This window comes from Solanum verrucosum, unplaced genomic scaffold (assembly GCF_900185275.1).
Source record: "Solanum verrucosum unplaced genomic scaffold, falcon-dt-bn FXZP01000103.1, whole genome shotgun sequence".
Taxonomy (NCBI): domain Eukaryota; kingdom Viridiplantae; phylum Streptophyta; class Magnoliopsida; order Solanales; family Solanaceae; genus Solanum; species Solanum verrucosum.
In genome coordinates, this window is record NW_026020048.1 from 6,759,472 (window position 1) to 6,780,177 (window position 20,706).

Below are 20,706 nucleotides of genomic sequence, written 5' to 3' on the forward strand. Positions count from 1 at the left end.
TTTTTGATAGAATCTTCGGCTAAAAAAAGTGAAATAAAATACCGTACAACATAGTAATTCTTTATTATATATGCAGATAAGAAAGTGGCCAGACACTTCACACTAGCCCTTCCTCTTTCACCAACCAGTCATATTTGGTTAAACCAACCAAGTTATTGAACGGTATGTTGAGCACGTGCTTACCATCTAACATTACCACTCCTAACAAGCAGTATAAAAACAAAATACATAAACATAACTAAAAGCTCATATCGTTGTAATTGTTATATACTAGTGGTAATTAAGTCCAGTCACTTGAGGTTAAATTTTCTGACTCTTTTTACCTCTCATTTCTGAAAATGGCAAGTGAAGTTCATGCAGTTGTTGATGCCCATTCTCCTCCGAAGACGCCAATGGTTTGCGTCACAGGAGCAGCTGGATTTATCGGCTCTTGGCTTGTCATGAGACTCCTTGAACGCGGTTATAATGTCCATGCTACTGTTCGTGATCCTGGTATGCTTTCGTTTTATTTAACTTCTATAGACTGTCAAATAATTTATAAACCCATTAATCAATCCGTACAAAGCTGCATTTTGAGGATCCAGAGAGTGTATGACGGCGCTAGAAGTTCAATGACCCTTACATAAAGATGCATGAACTTTTGTAGAGAACCAGAAGAAGGTGAAACATCTGTTGGAATTGCCAAAAGCTGACACAAACTTAACGCTGTGGAAAGCAGACTTGGCAGTGGAAGGAAGCTTTGATGAAGCAATTCAAGGTTGTCAAGGAGTATTTCATGTGGCTACACCGATGGATTTCGAGTCCAAGGATCCAGAGGTACTATAAAGTAACAGAGTAACTCATCAATACTTATGGACTTGTTACATTTCTGGATGATTAATACTAACATAACTCTCATGACATTGATATACATGACAGAACGAAGTAATTAAACCAACAGTCAGGGGAATGTTAAGTATCATAGAATCATGTGCTAAAGCTAAAACAGTGAAGAGGCTGGTTTTCACTTCATCTGCTGGAACTCTTGATGTCCAAGAGGACCAAAAACTCTTCTATGACGAGACCAGCTGGAGCGATTTGGACTTCATATATGCTAAGAAGATGACAGGATGGGTTCGTTTGGCTATTCTTTTCTTTTAAGAATACCCTTTCTATGTTTAAAAAGAAAAAGAAAAAGTATTCTCATCACATTACTTTGTGAATTTAATTTGATTGCAGATGTATTTTGTTTCCAAGATACTGGCAGAGAAGGCTGCAATGGAAGAAGCTAAAAAGAACAACATTAATTTCATTAGCATCATACCACCACTGGTTGTTGGTCCATTCATCACACCTACGTTCCCACCTAGCTTAATCACTGCCCTTTCACTAATTACCGGTATGATGTAATCACAATGTCCAGAAGACAGTCACATCCTTTAATTCCAGTAATTACTTTAATAAACTGCTTTTCACAATCATGGGCTTAATCGGATAGAGATGTGCAGGGAATGAAGCTCACTACGGCATCATTAAACAAGGTCAATATGTGCATTTGGACGATCTTTGTGAGGCTCATATATTCCTGTATGAGCACCCCAAGGCAGAGGGAAGATTCATTTGCTCGTCCCATCATGCTATCATCTACGATGTGGCTAAGATGGTGCGACAGAAATGGCCAGAGTACTATGTTCCTACTGAGTAAGCCTCTCAGCTCCTCTGTATTCCTAAGTATACTTGGCTCCTTCATAGAGTGATGGCTTGGTAATTCAATCTGGTAAAATAACAGGTTTAAGGGTATCGATAAGGACTTGCCCATAGTGTCTTTTTCATCAAAGAAGCTTATGGACATGGGGTTTCAATTCAAATACACTTTGGAGGATATGTATAAAGGGGCCATTGAGACTTGCCGACAGAAGCAGTTGCTTCCCTTTTCTACTCGAAGCACTGCAGACAATGGAAAAGACAAAGAAGCAATTCCCATTTCTACTGAAAACTATTCAAGTGGCAAGGAGAATGCACCAGTTGACAATTGTACAGGAAAGTTTACCAATGGTGAAATCTAGTACCGCAACCATACGAAATAAAAAGGCGAGCTACCCTACCAACATGTTCTTCTTGGTTCATGATGGCTGTTTGAGGTTTTTCAATACAACATGAGTAAAATGGTCGATGAATACACGGAAATTCTCATCTTGCTTAATTCAGGCAGGTAGGCTATCAGAGAATTCTAGGTATATTTTGCAGGAAAAAAAAAACTAGAATCACTGCAGGATCTGGATCCTAATACAAGGACATATTAATATTCCATTTTATAAGCTTTGCACAAGCAAGATCTAATTTTATGGAAGAACTGTTTTCAAGGCTCTTGCGTATCATTTGCCAAAACAATTACCATCTTTGGTAATCATTCTGGGAAACTAGAGATAATATTGATAATATCCCATTTTTTTCATGTAAAATTTCATTTCAATGAATAGCCATGTTAGCCCATTTTTTTTCAGGGCATATTTCTAAAGTTTGTGCTTACATGAAGAAGCAAAAAAAATTATAAGAAACAGAATTTACTCACTACTGTGCAAATTATATGTTCAACTGAGCAAACAAGTCTTCAACTACCTCTCCTCAGAGTTGAATCTGTTCCATGCTTCCTGTAGACACAGAAGAACGATAACCACTAAGATAATTCAAAGAAGAGAATAAAGGGAATGAACCGTGGGAAGAAGAGGGGGAGGTGAAGCTGGTAGGAAGAAAAACTTTTAAGAGTAAGGAGGCAGGGGTAAATTCTATAAGGTCGCAGATGATAGTCTGTTATTAGGTCACCACAAAATAAGGCAATTCTGATTAGAGTTACTGATTCATACAGAACAGACAATTAACACAAAAAAAGGCTTAAAGAAGAGTATGAAGAGGGAATAAAAGAAATGAAGAAGCCACATGGATATCACATTACATATTAGTTATTAGAGTTCTTTTTTCTTTTATTTTTTCCGATTAGTAAGGTCATCAAATGAAACTTCGCTATCGTGATAGCTAAAATACTACGTAATAAATGTCACCCTGTTTGTTCTATAACTAACTAGACACTGTAAATCAATTTTCGGTTGGCATCTTACAACTACTAAAATGGGATTGAATAGAATGGAATTTATACAGAGAATATATTGAGCCAGCCAACTAGTTTGGATTAGGGTTAAGATGATTGACATGGCAACTAGTCTGTCCCAATTTATGTGGCAACATTACTATTTGGGAAGTCAAAGTGGTTCTTCCTTGACTACGTTTCTCATAAATATTTTTAGATATTTTGAACTATTAACTATTAAATGACTTATAGTACTTTTATGTGGTTTCCAAATATGTAAATTTAATTTCCAAGAACTTGAATCTACGTCTGAACCTAGGTCCTAACTGGCAATGAATAGGTACATACAGAATATTTTCTTGCTGGCTAATTCAAACTACCAGAAGCTTGCATTGGTGTACAGAAAATGGACAGGCTGTATCAAGTTGATAAGTAAAGAAAGCTAAATCAGAAAACACACCTTTAAAAGATCAAAGACTTTCTCGCATATATACTTCTGATGAATACTAGCACCTCGCTGTTGTAATTTGTCTGGATGCACACAAAGTGTAGCTTTCCTATAAGCTTTCTTCACCGCTGCAGAAGTTATAACTTCTGTTAGTGGAATTGGCTGCCAACCACTATTAGGCCCAAGAATCTGCAATAAGGAATAGAAACTCTTGAGTTTCAAAATTGTGGAGGTTGACCAAAAATCAGATGATGACAAGTGCGAAAAGGCTGCTATAAGTTACTACTAAGAACTCAAAATTAATCTATACTACTGACATGTCATGCAGTCATGTTCTGATGTCAGCCTGAGCTTTCTCAGTGCTATGATTAATAGTACAGGCAATATGTAACAATTTGACAAGTAAAATCCTCAATAAAAATGACCAAGAAGCACATAAGAGTTATAAAATATGGATGTCACATTCTTTTACGTTTCTGTTTCAACTGCACCACCGTCCTGTCAACAAATGTTAGGACTGTTTGTTTTGATAGTCACATTTACCCACTCCAATAATTTGACAGAGGTAATTAAAGGAAGAGACCAAGTAAAGGCTAGATTGAGCAGCCAAATTTGGCTTAAGATTTATGACTCAATACACCAACTTTTTTTGGTTGAAAAGAACTATTAAATGAGAATGAAACACCTTCAACTTAAGCAGTCAAATGACTAAGCAAAGGTCAATCTGTAAAACATAAATCAAATATTGTTTCAGCTATACTGATGAATATATATTTGGTATAGAATTAAGACGAATTTGACACTATTTCAACAAGCATTTAATAGTTGATTAAATTAAGAAAAGCATTAGAAGAGCAGGCATACATATTGCAACGTTGAAAGCAATGCACGCAGATTGCCTTCTTTCCCGCTTGACCATCTTTTCACTTCAGCATCCAGAGTTTCAGCCAATCTCTGCACAGAAATGCCTCAGATAAGACAATACGAAATGTAGATCATTCATAATATATGGTGTTATTCAAAGAGATGGATGCATACATTTCTCTCTGCTTGCTCTCTCTGAGCTTGAAAATCACGCATATTTTTTTCTGCTAGGGCCTTGGCCTAAAATCAAGCCAAAAAAAGTTTAATATATACAAAAGAAAATTAACTTCTAACAGGAACAAGATGGTTAGGAAGCACATACTGCACGCTCTGATGTTCTGCGATACCTCTCCAACCGCGCTTTACATCTTTGAGGTGATTCACCTTCAATGCCTACAAAGCATTTAATCTTACTAGAAGCTTCACAAGAAAAATTTAATCGCAAAAAGTTACTTAGGCTACTAAACAAACAGGAAATTCAGAATGCCTAACTAATGGATCAGGAAACATGAGGGAAAACTGGATTATAAACCAAAGAAAGAAGGAGAATCTTTGTGCTTCATCTACATACCAGCATGAGCTGAAGAATATGAATATCTCAATTTCGAGGTTTCTGTGCTCTGATGCGCATGTTGTTCCTGTCAACAAACCCCAATAAGTAGGCAGCCAGCATGCATTTCTACATTTAAGAAGGAAGAGATACTCACAGAAGAAGAGCTCTGTCTCATTTCTGTGCTCCTAGAATAAGCAGAAACCTTTTCAGAAGATGATCTTTCCACTCGGCCACATGATTCCTGGGTAGCCTTCTCAGCCATTGTTTTCTCAAAAGCTCGTTGTCGAGCCTCTGCAGTTGCTCTTTCTACTGCAGCCCGCTCCGCCTTGAGCCTAGCCTCCATAGCTGCCTGCTCTGCTGAAGATCTCTCTCTAGCCTCTGCAGATACTTTCTCTAATCTTTCCCGGGCCTCCGCCATAGCTCTTTGACGTATTTCAGTTGCAGATTTCTCCATGGCAGCTCTTTCTACTCTCCCACGGGCTTCAAGATATGACCTTTCCAGAGCTTCACGAGTTAGAGACATCCGATCCTTTTCTCTTTCCCTTTCTCTTTCCCTCTCTTCTTCTAACTTTCTCATATATTCTTCCTCTATTTCTCTTTCTTTTTTCAGTCGCTCATCCGTTTTTTGGGCCTCAGGAGTAATGATTTTATTTGAATTTCTCTCTTTCTTCTGGGAACTTCCAGTTGCGGCTCTCTGGTCTGTACTTGACAGGATTTCAACATCCTCTAGCACAGCAGCCAAAGCATCTCCAATTTTCTTTGCATTTGTGGCCCATTCCCTGGCAATGTTTTGAGATGTAAACTTTTCTTCCATAACTTCCTGCTTAGTTCCAGACTGAACAACCTTGGTGTTCACTCTTGGCCCTTCAGCATTTGTTCCATTTCTATGGTTAGAGTGATTATTAGCTGTAAACTTTTCCTCTGAAACTTCCTGGTTACTGCCAGACTGAAATCCATTGGTATTCACTGCCAGACATTCAGGAGGTTTTCCATTTCTTTGATCAGGATGGTTTCCCATTTCAGAGGCTGTCTTCTTCAGTCTATCCGATGCTTTATCTATGTAGATACCAGCTCCACTTGGATTGGTCAAATGCTCACTCGAAGAAGTAGACCCTATTGCATCTGCACTTCTAATTGGGTCTTTCCCATGCTCCAAGAGATCTTGTCTCTTGCAAACAGAGTTGCATCCATCTTTAGGCAGCAGATTGGTCAGTCCAACTTCTGATTCTTTTTCACAATTTTGCAACTCAGTTTCTAATCTCTCATTTTCTTCGCAGGAAAGGGCTGATTGAGTTGCTTCCAGCTTTCCGACGTCTTCCTCCGTCTTCTTGGACATTTTGTTCACAAGTAGAGTCTCATAGTTTGGTTGGCCAGCCAAATCAATTGTCGTAGCATCCTTGCGAACTTCAACATTAGAGTTCTGCTTCAAAACAGACCCAACCATTTCAATTGGGGCGCTATCTTTGGTCTGTTCGTGCAATTCATCCCACTTAACATCACAAACAATTGTTTGCTCAGTTTCTTCAATCTCACCGGCCTCTTCAGATATGTTCTCAAATTCTGATCTGAAAGTCAAAGGGGATTCTCTCTTATTTTCTTGCTGCTCCAAAACCTCAGTCATTTCCATATCATCATCTTCTCCTTCACAAGCAACATTCAGTCTTCCCTCAGTTTCTTCTCCTTCTTCAGCATCATTTTGTTCTCCTTCATGCTCTTTTCTCTTGAGAGCCACTCTAAATTGGCTGTCCTCCTGCTCCCACTCAAAAGCACCTTTTGCATCCTGATCTATTGGGTCCATCTTGAAACTCACCTTGTTGTCCCTCTCATTCTTCTCTTGTTTGCAAGCTACCTCTGACTTCTCATCGTTCTTTTCTGATTTAAAATCCTCGTTTGGTTTCTTTGCATTCTCCTCCCAATAAATAGCGCCTTCTTCTCTTTCAGAAACTGCATCGAGTTGCTTCTTCGTTTCCTGCTTGAGTATCTCATTTACTCTCTGTCCATTTCCTGTTTCATCAACAACATCCCAAAGTCCTCCTTCACATTCTTCAATCTCAGATTCTGCCATCAGCTCTATATCGATATGTCTAGAATCAGTATTTATACTCTTTTGATCATTTAATTTTCTCCTTCCACCACTTAGTTTCACAGTAGCCTTACATTCACTCACATTCTGCCCACTTCCTCTGATGTACTCTACACTTTTGTGAGAACTGCTACTTAGCTTCTCACTTGTTCCCTCTTGCTGGACTTTAACGTGTTTCTCACTCATACTAACATCCGATGAGTTTTCTTCTGCTTTTAATGTCTCCTTATGCTCCAATTGACCACACAAATCTTCTTCTTTTGACCTTTGATGCGTATTGGCCAATTGGTAGGACCCTTTACCCATGTTTTCTTCACTTTCCTCTATGCAGTCCCGAACCTCCTTTGCTGCAACATTTTTGCAAGTTTCTAGATGGTCAAATCTGTCAGTGGCTGCTTCAGATTGTCTGTGTTCATGTGACTCCATATTATGCAGCAAACCAGATTCAATCTTGACTTCCTCAGGAGACCCACAAGATGGGTAAGTTTCAACAACTTCAAAAAATTCCGCACCTTCCCTCCATGCAACTCTTCCTTCAGCTTTATATGGTTGTTGAGATGACATATTCGGCCTATCCTGTTCATTTTCTTCATGTTTTCCAGTAGATTTGAAATGTTCTCCATCTTTAATATTACCAGAAATAACATCATTGTTCTTAAAGACTTCTTCCATTCTTCCAACACACATGCTTTGTTCCACGTCATCTTTGTCAAATGTCTTACTTGGTCTTTCCTCCAAAATACACTTCTCCAAATGGAGTTCTGCATAACATTTTAGATCTTGCTTCTTCCTCTCCATTAGCTCTTTTGCACTTCTGAGCTTTGCTTGAGCCTTCTCCATTGCATCTTTTATAGCTGCAGAGGATGCCGCTGCAGATGAACTTGCATATACTTCCATGTCAAAGTAAGGCTGTGAACTATCACCTTGTTTTCGCTCAAATGTACAACTGTTAGAAGCTTTGAGTCTTGAATTAAGTCTATCAGAGTTCCCTTTCTTGGCAGCCATGGCAGGTGGCGGTCTTGATGGTGGAGGCAACCCTGATGGCCTAGTTCTTAGGCTGATATCTGACACAGTTAAGAATGGCTTAACTGGAGTACAACTATCCTCACTACATTTCTCTGGATGTTTTGAATCACTTCCATGCATGATATAGCTGCTGCTCATTTTACGTGGCGTGCTTCTTTTGTATTGCTTGTCTTCTAAAACTGGTCCACTGAAGTCCACATTGTAGTTGAGATCAAGGTTTGCCTGTCCAGGTGGCTCCTCATCTTCTGTATTTTGCGAAGCCTGACTTCCACTGACCATGTAAGTATATCCAGGAACAGCATGCAGATGAGCAACATGTGTCATGCCATTCGACATAACTCCTTCGCTCCTCTGGAAAGTCTTGTGATATGAAATGTTGAACTGCTTGGTGTCGTCAGATGAATGATGAACATCAGCACTAGAAGAGCTCTGACTCCTTTCAGAAAAAGCCGAAGGATCTGACTCATTTGACAGGGTCTCACTTTGAATTGGACTCCTTTTATCAAGAAAAGAAAAAATAAATAAATGAAACATAAAACTAGAACTCCTTTGAACAGAAAAAAAAAGTATCTCTTTTTTCTCGCCACATGTTCATATTGAGAGCACTGAGAAAGATAAAACTGATCCTACTAATATTAACAGGCAAATTGAAGTAAAAGATATCTATGATTTTCTACTAACTTCTCCGCAAAAAGAAGTGTTTATGACCTTTGATTAAAGAAATTAGCTCCTGATTCATATATCACAAATTACAGATTCTCACACTCTTAGCTGCAGGGTCCAAGAAGAGAAACAACAATCTCAACTTGTTAAATTCCCCAATAGAAACAAAGCTTTACAGACGATCTCAAATTAAAGAAATTATTAAGGCCAGCACAAGCACAACTAGGGCCTAACGGCCAATGAAACTGGGCAGAAAAATTAGATGATGTTTTCCCGGTGGTGGATAGAGCTACCAAAACATGAACCTGAACATGAACACCAGCATTCAATTTTATTTTATTTTTAAAAGAAGAATTTACGTTCTTACTTCCCGCAGCGTTTGCAGCAAAAAAATCTCCCTAAATTTGTAAAAAGCAACTAAACATTTCCAAAGTCTAATACGAAAAAATGGAGTGAATGCAAACGTATTTTAGTAGTGTTCGCCAGTCTTATCACATTTTCAAAGAAAAACAAGTACAAAAATAAACACTCAAAAAGAAGAAGATCATACCAGCCCTCGTCCGAAGAATCATAGCCAGAGGTAGACTGCCGAACCAAATCCTCGTAAGAAAGGGCAAAATCAAAAACAGGAAAACCTCCAAAAATTTCAGAGTAGTCAAAATGAGAAGTCTGAACATCGAAGGACAACCGATCATCGTCTTCCTCAAGAAGCGGAAGATTCAAAATGGGAATAGAGGAAGCTCGGGAAGAGTGAAAACCTCCAAAAATCTCAGTATAATCCTCATAACGAGGAGCTAATGTTGGCACTCCGAACTTGGGCGGACCACCAAAAACGTCGTCGTATACAGACTTACTTGGTGTTGTAATGAACCCACTTCCATGGTAACTCTTTTTAGCAAATGAATGTGACAGATTTTCCATGGAAATGTCACTCTGAATTCTGAAAGAAAAAAAAAAAAGAAACAGTTCACACTGTGAAGGTGGAAACTGGAAAGAATGAAGCGTGAAAGGGGTAATATGGGAATTATAAGAAGAAAAGAAGTTGCTTTTTTAAAACTAATGTTACGAAGAAGACATTTTTTTAGGATTTTGAATATCGAGGAAACTTTTTGGTTAGTAAAATATATTGTGATGGGCGATTATCGTTAGTGGCAAAAGGGGCTGAAAAAGAAAAAGAGAAAGACGACAGTAGGCGTGGTGACAAAAGAGTCGCCCATTGGATAAAACTCCGGCAGCTTTCTGGGACGTTATACATATTTCCGCTTAATACATAAATAAACATTCAAATTCAACATTAAATACGTTCTAATTTTAAATACGCATTTAAACTTATCTCTATTATATCCGTTGAACACTTTTACAGAATGCTTATATTAGTACCTAATTACAAGTGAGAAAATATATTAGTATTAAAGAGTTGTTCAAATTAAACTAATTTCAAAAGAACAATTAATCCATATAGCAGCTATGACTACAAAGACTAATGAGCTGCTATTTTTGTTTTTATTCTCATTTTTAAAAAAAATTAAGCAACTGTCATGGTAAGCCTTATTGGTGAGATTATATTGTAGATACTGAAAATAATCAAAACAACTCAAACTTTGTGGATTGCACGTAAGACTTTTAATTGGCCCCATTCCATGTATTTCAATTTTCAAACAACTAATCATATAACTGCCCCTCAAACTTCTTTTTTATAATATACGTACGTACTATCTTCTTTAATTAATTCTTATAAAAATTGTATGTCAGAAAAGAAAAAAAGTTGAAGAAACGTAGTTTCAAATAATGTAAATTAATACTACAAGAGATTTGAAGAACACCAATAGTGCTCATCTTTTTTTAGAAATTAAAATTCGATAATTTGTATTTTAATATATACTTAATTTTTATTTCTTGTCACTATATCTATTGTTGCTGTGATCGAGGTTGTTTCATTATTAGTCTGGTAAGAAGAATACAAAAAATCTGCGTGTTTTGCGATCCCCTCTCTAATTTGTAGGCCACGCCTAACGCCTTTGCATATATTGTCAACAAACAGACAAGAATACACACTTATTTCAACTGAAAATGAAAGCTATTTTTCCTAATAATGAAACAACTTAAATCAACGCAATTAAGAAGAGTATATAATATATTATGGTAGATGGATAGATATATAATACATGATATATTTACGGAACCTAAACGGTTTCTTGGTTTATGTCATAAGTGCATTAAATATTTTTGGTGATGGGATTTTGATAGCTTCCTTACAACTATTGTTGATGTAGAAATATGATCATTACAACAAATAAATAGATGGAAAATGATGGTTCTAATTAGGTTATGTTTTGTCCCTTACTAAATATGATCCCAACAGTACTAACCCTATATCGTATAACTTGCTTCAATAATATGCTGTATATAATTCAATTGATGAATTGGTGGATGGGACCACCAACTCTTATTGTTGAGTACTCTTTTTTTTTTTTTTTTTTTTTAATTTCGCACTCGGAGAGCCCCGACTAAATTTAGATCAGACTTATTCGGGGTGACATTTTTAATAGAATTTTCTCTATATTCAGGACTCGAATCAGAAACCTCTGGTTAAGGATGGAGCTACTACACCGCAAACCCATGTTGGTTATTGATGACAACTCTGTTATTCAACTAAAATCACACAGTTTACCTTAGTACTCATCAAATGTAATAACGTTGGTATCAATAAACACAATTGTCATAATAATTGCAAATGAGTATTTTGCCAGGGCATTAATGTTATCCTAAATATATGTGGGCTGGCATATCTTAATTGCAATTGCTCACTAATCGGAGAAGATTTTTAATTGATTTTTAAAGATATATAACACACAAATTAAAAGTTGTGTGGTACTATTGATATAAGTAAAATCCACTATTTCTCTTCTTTTTTTTCTCTCTCAGCAATAGCTTTATATTTGATTCAAAGAAATTGTTTGTATTATAGGAAAGACAAGATTTAGATCCAAAACATGTCACTATTCTAACTACTTTAATATGTCTAAAAAAGAAGAGAGAGGCTCTTCTTCTTGGTTACTCTTTGCATAAACCAACCAATTATGAATTGCCAAGAGGACAAATGATGAATGCTTTTGCAAATTCCTTATTGAAAATTATATTGGAAAAGGAAGGGCAAATGTGAATTATGGCATTGTGCAATTGAGTCTATGAAGGAAAATAAAGGCTCCTAAAGAGTCTGGGTCCAATGTGTTGGTTAACTTTATTCAAAGTCATAGTTTGTTAAAGCCAAATACTCATTTCAATCATTATTGTCTGTAAACTTAATCATGTATGGATACAGTGTGTAGTACTTATTAATCTAATCTTGTAGATTAAGGCTCCATATATAATAGTATATACATTTAATTAAGCTCATGAAAGAAGCTAGTATGATTGCATGGACAAGAACTGTAAATAAAACACAAGCGTGCAGCCAACATAATATACAAATAGAGCCTGTATCCACTCTTCACGATCAATATTTATCACTTAGGTTTACTTGTTATTTATTACTCCAATATTTTTCTGACGTGAAATCATAATGCTTTTTCAACTTTTCAAAATTTTCACTTATGGCATCATGGCTGCAGACTAAAATACAGTATCAGATATGGCAATAGAAAAAGTGTAGACTAGATATGTCCAATCAATATAACAATGCTAAAAGCAAAAAAAGAAATCGAGAGAGCATATGAATTACTAGTGAATACTAGTATTGATCCCTAGTTGCTTTTGGGACAAAATACATTTATAATCAAATTAAGAAGACAAATTATGCCCCTTAGTAAGCTTTTTGAAATAACAAGCTACCATGTATCCTATTACGAGGTTAGCCGTCAAAAAAGTTATCGAATCCTACTCATAGCTTGCTAACCAAAAAGCTAAAGAGAGAAGGCTATCTAATATCTATATATCACCTTATTTACCACTTTACAAAATTATATGCAATTCAACTATATACATACAAAATTTAATTAATTCCCACGTACATTTTTTACTAGGTAATCTAACTGACAAGAGAACGTTGTTATATTTTATAGGAGAAACGTAAATGGATAGAGTAATTATAAAACGAGCCTTGAGTAATTTGACTCCTCCCAAGAATAAATTGTTAATGTTGTGCTGTATTGAAACTTTAAAGAGATATACTAACGCTGTGTCCACAAATGTATTAAGTTTTGAAGAGGGTCTGGTGTCCCCGGCCTTTACGCAACTTATTCAAAAGGTATGTACGATCTTCAAAAGAATAAATTTCATTTTGTTTTGAATGTCTTAATTGGCCACCATTTCTTAAAAAGTGTACACCCATAGGCCATAGTTATTGAATTGCTTTCTGGGATTCCCTGCACATTCAAAGACAGTGCGGCATTCGCTTTGACTGTATTTCACCTAATGTAGAAACGACACAACAGAAATCAGATACTTAATAATTTTTTCAAATTGGCTACCCAATGCATTGTGTGTGATACCAGATAAGTGTTTTCTAAAGTTTCAATTCAGAAGGAAATGCACATCAAGAAATTGAGGTCGAGGAGGAAAGCATGTGAAGTTTCTCATATTTGCTTAAACAGTCAAATATAAGCTCTACTGTAACTTTGGTTTTTTAAGAACATCAAAAGGCTCTGATCAGCCAGACATGATAAATAGAAAAATGCTAGAGCTGCATACCTGTATTAAACTTTGATATTTCGGCTTGGCCTTAATTATTGGAAACTAATCACAGGCATTTTGACGTTAATCCGCCCAAAACAAAAAGAGTTACCCAATAACATCACAAAATCCCAGGATACCCCAGACGGAAACCACACTTAGGAGGCCTTTGGTGCCTTGTCTGGTAGGCTACTATCAGGCAGGACAAGCTCTGGAGGTGTTTCACTAACACCCAACATAGAGTCATACTCCTCATCCTTGCGCGCTAATTTCTTCCGCAGCACCTTCTCAAATTCAATCTTATCCAACTCTTTTGCATTTTCAGCTGCATGAACCTGCGCTAAATTAGAATAGTTTGTGGCTGACTCTGAGATGAACGCTATTTCTTCTTCTGTGAGCTTCCTCAAGAACCTCGCTGGATTTCCTCCCCAGACCTGTGTTTTTTGGTGTCATAATTACACATGTGAGCAAGTTGAAATTTGCAACAAAAAAGTTTACTACATATTTCATAACAAGCGAGAATACAAGACAACTAGGGAAGGATTTTTCCTTGGGAATTCCTTGTATCAGTCCACATCCTAACAAATCTTCGTCTATTTTTCAACAGTTACATGCACAGTTTCACAAGTGTATAATCGGGAGGTTAAACAACTTACTAAAGATTAATATGGAAGCTAGCATCAGAATGAACAAATAATACTTTTTTCACCAATTGCTAAATACCCATGTAGGAACTTGTATACACATGCAAAAACCCCAATAATGGCAAAATAAGTGACTTAAAGTCTGCCACGAACCTCTCCGAATGGAATCCTTGTGTTCTGTCTTACATGGGCACCAGCAGCAACCATAGCATTTTTCTCCACAACAGCCCCATCAAGCACAGTTGCACCCATACCAATAAATGCCTCGTCTTCAACAGTACATCCATGTAACACAGCGCTATGACCTTATATTTTGATGTCAAAAGTCAACCATCAAGCCAACTCAAAAATTAATGGCAGATGTATATTATGCTCTAAATTGCCAGAAATTTCTCACCTATGGTAACATTTTTGCCAATTATCGTAGGCAAAACCTTTCCACTGATATTCGACTTAGCTACATGGATTAGAGAATTGTCCTGGACATTGGTTCCGGCTCCAATGCTGACACTGTTCACATCACCTGCAAGGAGTTTCATGTTGAGAAAGAACAAGAAAACTAAAGAGCACAAACATCCAGAGCACTCCACACACACAAAAAGGAAAAACACTATGCAATCATAGTTTGATTGAAGCCCAAACTTCTTAACAGAATTAGAGCCCCATGCAGAACTCATATTCTTGCCCTTAAGCAAGCTAAGAAAGGACAAAGTGCTATTATAAGAGGCGCAATGTAAGTTTTATAACCAAGGGAGAAGGAACAAAACCTTATTCAATACTGTACGCATGGGAGTATATTCACTCAGTCAAATATCGTTGGCAACATGCATTAAGCATGACACATACTTCCAAAGTATTTCATTCAAAGGCTGTACTGAGTGTGCATAAACCAAAATTTGCTCAAACTTTTAGTCGGCTAGTTGTAGATTGAGCTTTCAAAAGATAACATTACAATTAAAGAGATTAATGGAGTAGGTCAAAAGTAGAGTTGCCTGAGTGAAGGCAAGTTTGAGCTTGGTGTCGTGTCCCTGAACAAATAATATAAGTTTCAACTTTGAATGAGCCCAGGTTATCAGGTCCAATCTAATTTGATATTTCTAATAATACCATTGGGTGGAAGCAGATAATTGTCTGATAAATAGTCCTATAGCAATCTTTTATTTCACAAATTTGACCTTTTCATACGTCAACATCCTCTCAAAGATTAATATTCAAAAAAGAGAATTATTTGACACATTTTTTTTTAGAGAAAAATGTGTTTTCGTTGCAACAGAAAAGTCTACTAATTTCTTTTCTGAAGTCTTATATTGCAATGAAATTCACCTTTGTCATCACTCATGAATGTACATGTAAGTTGTAATGAAACCACCAGTACTTTAAAAAAACATATATAGATTGTGATTGTTATGTAGGGAAAAACTGTATTTATCAAGTGCTGCCAGTCTTCACTTGTGCTATACATAAAGTTTTCAATACAATTCTTAACTTGTCAAAGAGTAACAAAGTACTCTTGATAGCTAGACATTCTCAAAATTAAAAATGATCATACCATGAGTCCACAACTTTGAGTTTCGTAGAGATCTACACATTAAGTTTTATCACAAACCCCAAAATCTTGAGTCTTATTTAGATTGTAAAAGCATAAATGGCCTAATATCATTTCTTTAAATTATTTTTTTGAAATGTTAAGACTAAATACATAACAACAGCATACCCAATGTAAACATACAAGTGGGATATGGGAGGGTACGCAAACCTTACCCCTACCTAGTGGAGGTAGAGAGGCTGTTTTCGAAAGACCCTCTGCTCAAGTGCAGACTTGTCCTGATATCCTCAGTGCCAATCCTCAATGACAATTTCTATTGGGTTCTTTCAATCAATTTTTTCATATTCCAATTCAAGAGATTTATTGGGTTCAGATTCGTTTAAATTAATTGAGTCTTGTATCTTTTTTTCTTTTTTTTTTTGATAACCGAGAAATCCGTCTGTGACCCGCCCTTTGGACCAATCACAGCCTTCTAAACTCAGTGGATAATGGGCCCGCCCCTCTACCCTTCTCCACTTAAATACCGGGATTCGTTTTGCATGGTGTGGGGCTTGAACCTGCGACCTAAGCCACAAATCCTCCACCTTTTGCCACTTGAGCTAGGCCTTGGGGGCTGAGTCTTGTATCTTTTAAAAAGCCTGATATTACTGTTCACAACTGGTGTTTGGGTACACCTTAAAAAGAGTTAAGACATCGTAACTAAATTAGAAGAAAGGCCTAATTACCTATAATGTGCATAAAAGATTGTACACTCAGTCTTACTACTTGTCTTACAAATAAGAACCACTGGACAACATAAACAACAGAACTACCAGGTTCGGCAAGGCATGTGACCTTATAATGTTGTATTTCAAGAAATTAGCAATATCTACTGTCTTTGTCTTATAAAGAACTACCACCACAAGATATATATCAAACTTATCAGTGCTGAAAAACATGTAACATCATAATGCTGTATTTCAAGAAATAAGCAATCTCTACATTGCTGAGCTAACTATCAACAAACACATTTTATAAATAAAGATTTGGCATAGGACATAGTGTTGATTCAACTACAAAGCTTGAGGAGTCCATAATGCAGTTGTCTCCTAAATATCTAACCATTAACATAATTCAAGAAAAGACAAATATTTTGTGATACAAGAAGGAATACTTTTCTCACCCTCCTCCAATGTCTCCAGGAAAATTTTACCATGACAAAAAATGTATATTTCAAAATCAATCAGTATAATAGCAGCATACTTCTTTAAGAAGGTTTTTAAGCACTGACACTACCATTTTTTTTATAAAGCAGCACTGACACTACCATCATATGCAGAAACAGAACATACCTCGCAGAACACACCCATACCAAATAGAAGCACTACGACCAATGTGAACATCACCAATTATAGAGGCACTTGGGGCCACAAATGCATCTTTCTCAACAACTGGTACTTTGTCAAACAGGTTCATCAAAGTTCTATGCCTCGACACTGGAATAAAAAGGAGGTAGAGAATAAAAAACGTTAAAGCAAGAAGGCATGCTGCATATTGTAGAAAGCACATCAACATACCAATAAGTTTAGACATGAAATAAAAAATATGTGGTTTGACATAAGGAGGAAACTATATAACAGAACACAGGAAAGAGTAGAAGACTAGGAAATAATTCTAGAAGTATAGCCAAACATAGAGAGCAGAAATAAAACCTAAGATGGTGAGATTGGCTGATTGTGAAATGTAACTAGGATCATCACAATCGACACTGGTAAAATGCTTGTCAAAGATTCCAAGCCTCAGCGTCTCACCCTGATGAAAATATTTATAGACTAATAATTTATCACAATTAACCCGAGCTACTTACATTAATCACAATGTTGAGTGCATGGTTATGCAGAACTGGGTTAGATCAGAATTTATAATCTAGCTCTCGAATTTTTGTTAGACATATTGTAAGATAGATCATATATGTCATAGTATACTATGCTATAAGTACTCAGTATCATGAGCAGCCTTCAAATTAGCAACCCTATATGATCACTCATCACTCTTGATAAGCTTGAATCAACAATACTTGTAATCGACCTTATTTTCTTAAGCAAAAAATTGTAACTTCAACTACAGCCGGGCTTATTCATCAGACAGCCTACTACAGCCCACAACCACAAGTGACAGGAAATCCTGTCTACCAAGGTTGTGAAATAAGTTCATTCTAAGCGTCATAGCAGGAATTCAGACCTAAGATCTCTAGGTTGTTATCCTATGCCGCAACCACCAATCCATCTCATTGAGACTGATAATCAGTAAAATACTTTGAAACTACACTTTCAAAGTTAGAGCATTGAATGTCTGTTTGGAATGGAGAAAAATATAAAATGCCAATGAAATTTGATGTCACTTATTCTTTCTAGCTTTACGAAGCGGTTGTGTTACTTTATGTTATCAATATAACAACATTCTTTTACTGAAACTAAAAGGGAAAGTATCCATTTGTAGTTTTAAAGGGAAGTAAACAAGAGAAAAATTACACTACATAAGTCGACATTTATCAAGAGGGGATTATCCCCTTAAATAAGAGATAATCAGATACTAATAGCTCTATGCAGCTCAAAAAACAGTACTAAAACTTAAGTACTTGTCATCAAACATTGCAATGTCAGCTTCACAGTGCTATCTATAAGAAGCTGAGCTAATAAAATTAATGTTCAGACAACACAGCGCCGAAAATGCAGCTAAAGAGAAACGGCACAACAAAGCCTAATTAATTTATACAATTGAAAGCGTTCTGTGACTTGAACTAATGTGTATAATAAGAGTTCAAATACCTAAAGCCCTAGTTCTCGCTTATATGAAACAATAACATGTTTAAACCTCATAGATATGAAGAAGTGAGGAGAAAGAAGAGACGTACGGTGTTCTTGGAAGTAATAGTTTCCCTGGAGGCGGCAGCCCAACCGATCAAGGGCTTGGCCTGTCTCCCGGATCCAGAATCCAACGGTGTAGATTGCTTTCATCGCCGAACCCATCCTCTATTGCTTCCGATTCCAGCACCGTATTTCTCCAAATTCACTGATTCAAACGTATATTTGTTTTGATTATTTAGCTGAGTTTAGCTAAGGAGTTGAGAAATGAGGAGCGTGGATACCACAGAGGGTAAAAGGTGAAGTGAGCTGAACCGAACCCAAACCCCGACTCGTATTGAGTGCACTCGTTTCTTTTCTTTTTTTGACCTTCTATTAACAAGTTTTTATGAAATAAATTGTTTTTATTATTTCCTGTGCTATAAAGGAATTATTGACTTTGTGAATTATTATTTCCCTCTAACATAATACTCTTGAGTAATTATTTCACATCATAAGAAAATTAATGATACTTCCACATATTTATTCATGTTACTATTGTTTGGAAATGTTATTCTCCGTTGGCATAGTTTTAATTTATTCTATTTTTCTTTTTAGTTCATTTAAAAATGAATATCTCTTTTAGCACCTAGACATGTTTAAGATCATAAGATTCAATTTATTTTTTTTCTTAAGTTCACTATCAAATCAAAATAGAAACAAACAAATTAAAATGAAAGAGGATAATAAAGTTTTTAAAAAGATGCTCCAATCATTCTAGAGCTATAATTTTATAGTCTTTTAGCATAGATATTGTGTTTGTAGTAATAAAAATATGTCACTAAGACTTAAAAGGTAAATATTATAAAGTATTGTTAAACCAACTATGTTGTATAGGGTGAAGAGTTCAGTCAAGAAGTCGCATAACCAAAAGACGGAAATGGAGTTTGAAACCTAAATAAGTCACAAAAAGATAAAAGTGACCAAAATTAGCCACTATTTTAGTAAGTAACTAAAATAGGCTTAGTAGAAGAAAAAATTCCATTTTATGCACTATTCCAAACGTTTTCCGTTAGTCTCATGACGTGTATATTTTAATATATAACAGAACTATTTTTTACACCTTGTAAAACAGAACTATTTCTTACACTTTGTAAAGTGGAAGTTTTTCTTACACTTTATAAAGTGGAAGAAAAAATTTTGTTTTACAAAGAGGAATATTTTTCACGTTTTGCATTAAATTGTATCTCTTGATGAAGCATTTGCAGTGTTTGTCTTACAATTAAATTGATTTGACATATCACAAAAAAGGAAAAAAATATTACATTATGTATTTTTATTTTTTTATTCAGAAAACTCCTCCAAGAGATACAATTTATGATATGTCATAATATTTTGATAATGAGTCATGTTAGGAAAATCAGTAGATTGAGTTATCGGAAATCCATCAACGCTATTACGATTTTCTAATCAGAGATGGACATCGACCGATAAAGGAGAATGTTGTTGACTAGTCTTAGGCTCCTTTCTAACATAAATTTCAAGTATTGTTAACTTGATTTGATCTATGTAGTCATTTGGAACCCTCAAAAAGTCGGTCAACGATTCATCATTATAGATAATCCACTCTCCAAAATTTACTTGTCCTTGTGATAAAAATGAAGTAGAATATTTTCCGACTATAATCAAATTATAATCAGTACTATTTATATCCATTCTTTTATAAATTGATGAAAGAAATTTATGATATCAGACATTAATTGAATATTTAGCATTGTGTTTGGGAGGGCAATTATAATAAACGGTATTTCCGTCATGTATAATTTCGCCATCCCAATAAATCAAAACTCTAACTTTTGGTTTAGAAGACATTTTTTTTGTGTGATTGAAATGAAGAAAAATAGAAGACTAAAGATGTTGAAGGTGCTATGTTTGAACGTCCTTAAATAGAGATTGGAGGAGTTTTCAGAATAAAAAAATAAAAATACATAATGTAATAATTTTTTCCGTTTTTATGATATGTCAAATCAATATAATTGTATGACAAACGCTGCAAAAGCTTCATAAAGAAATACAATTTAATGCAAAACGTGAAAAATATTCCTCTTTGTAAAACATTTTTTTTTTCCACTTTATAAAGTGTAAGAAAAACTTCCACTTTACAAAGTGTAAGAAGTAATTCAGTTTTACAAAGTGTAAAAAATAGTTCTGTTATATATTAAAATATACACGTTATGAGATTAACAGAAAACGTTTGGAATATTGCATAAAACGAAATTTTTTCTTCCACTAAGCCTATTTTAGTTAGTTGCTAGAATAGTG

The 20,706-nt window shown here is 35.7% G+C and overlaps 3 protein-coding genes across 3 annotated transcripts; 1 reads left to right on the forward strand and 2 right to left on the reverse strand.

The window, feature by feature from the left end:
• The first annotated feature begins 233 nt into the window (after positions 1-233).
• Positions 234-2,335, forward strand: LOC125821890 (dihydroflavonol 4-reductase). The gene is made up of 6 exons (XM_049501256.1): positions 234-492; positions 647-816; positions 919-1,113; positions 1,219-1,378; positions 1,488-1,680; positions 1,769-2,335. Exons 1-6 carry the CDS (start codon positions 339-341, stop codon positions 2,043-2,045), a joined length of 1,149 nt encoding a protein of 382 aa, XP_049357213.1. The 5' UTR covers positions 234-338; the 3' UTR covers positions 2,046-2,335.
• A 93-nt stretch (positions 2,336-2,428) lies between these two features.
• On the reverse strand, positions 2,429-9,952 carry LOC125821889 (auxilin-like protein 1). The gene is made up of 8 exons (XM_049501255.1): positions 9,252-9,952; positions 5,084-8,534; positions 4,948-5,014; positions 4,699-4,769; positions 4,551-4,616; positions 4,377-4,466; positions 3,525-3,701; positions 2,429-2,630 (listed from the first exon to the last, which is right to left on the reverse strand). Exons 1-8 carry the CDS (start codon positions 9,620-9,622, stop codon positions 2,595-2,597), a joined length of 4,329 nt encoding a protein of 1,442 aa, XP_049357212.1. The 5' UTR covers positions 9,623-9,952; the 3' UTR covers positions 2,429-2,594.
• A 3,329-nt stretch (positions 9,953-13,281) lies between these two features.
• LOC125822460 (gamma carbonic anhydrase 1, mitochondrial-like) lies at positions 13,282-18,758 on the reverse strand. Its single transcript, XM_049501859.1, has 5 exons — positions 18,456-18,758; positions 16,894-17,037; positions 14,414-14,539; positions 14,170-14,321; positions 13,282-13,806 (listed from the first exon to the last, which is right to left on the reverse strand). The coding sequence occupies exons 1-5, from the start codon at positions 18,568-18,570 to the stop codon at positions 13,531-13,533; spliced, it is 813 nt and encodes a 270-aa protein (XP_049357816.1). The 5' UTR covers positions 18,571-18,758; the 3' UTR covers positions 13,282-13,530.
• Between the last annotated feature and the right edge of the window lie 1,948 nt (positions 18,759-20,706).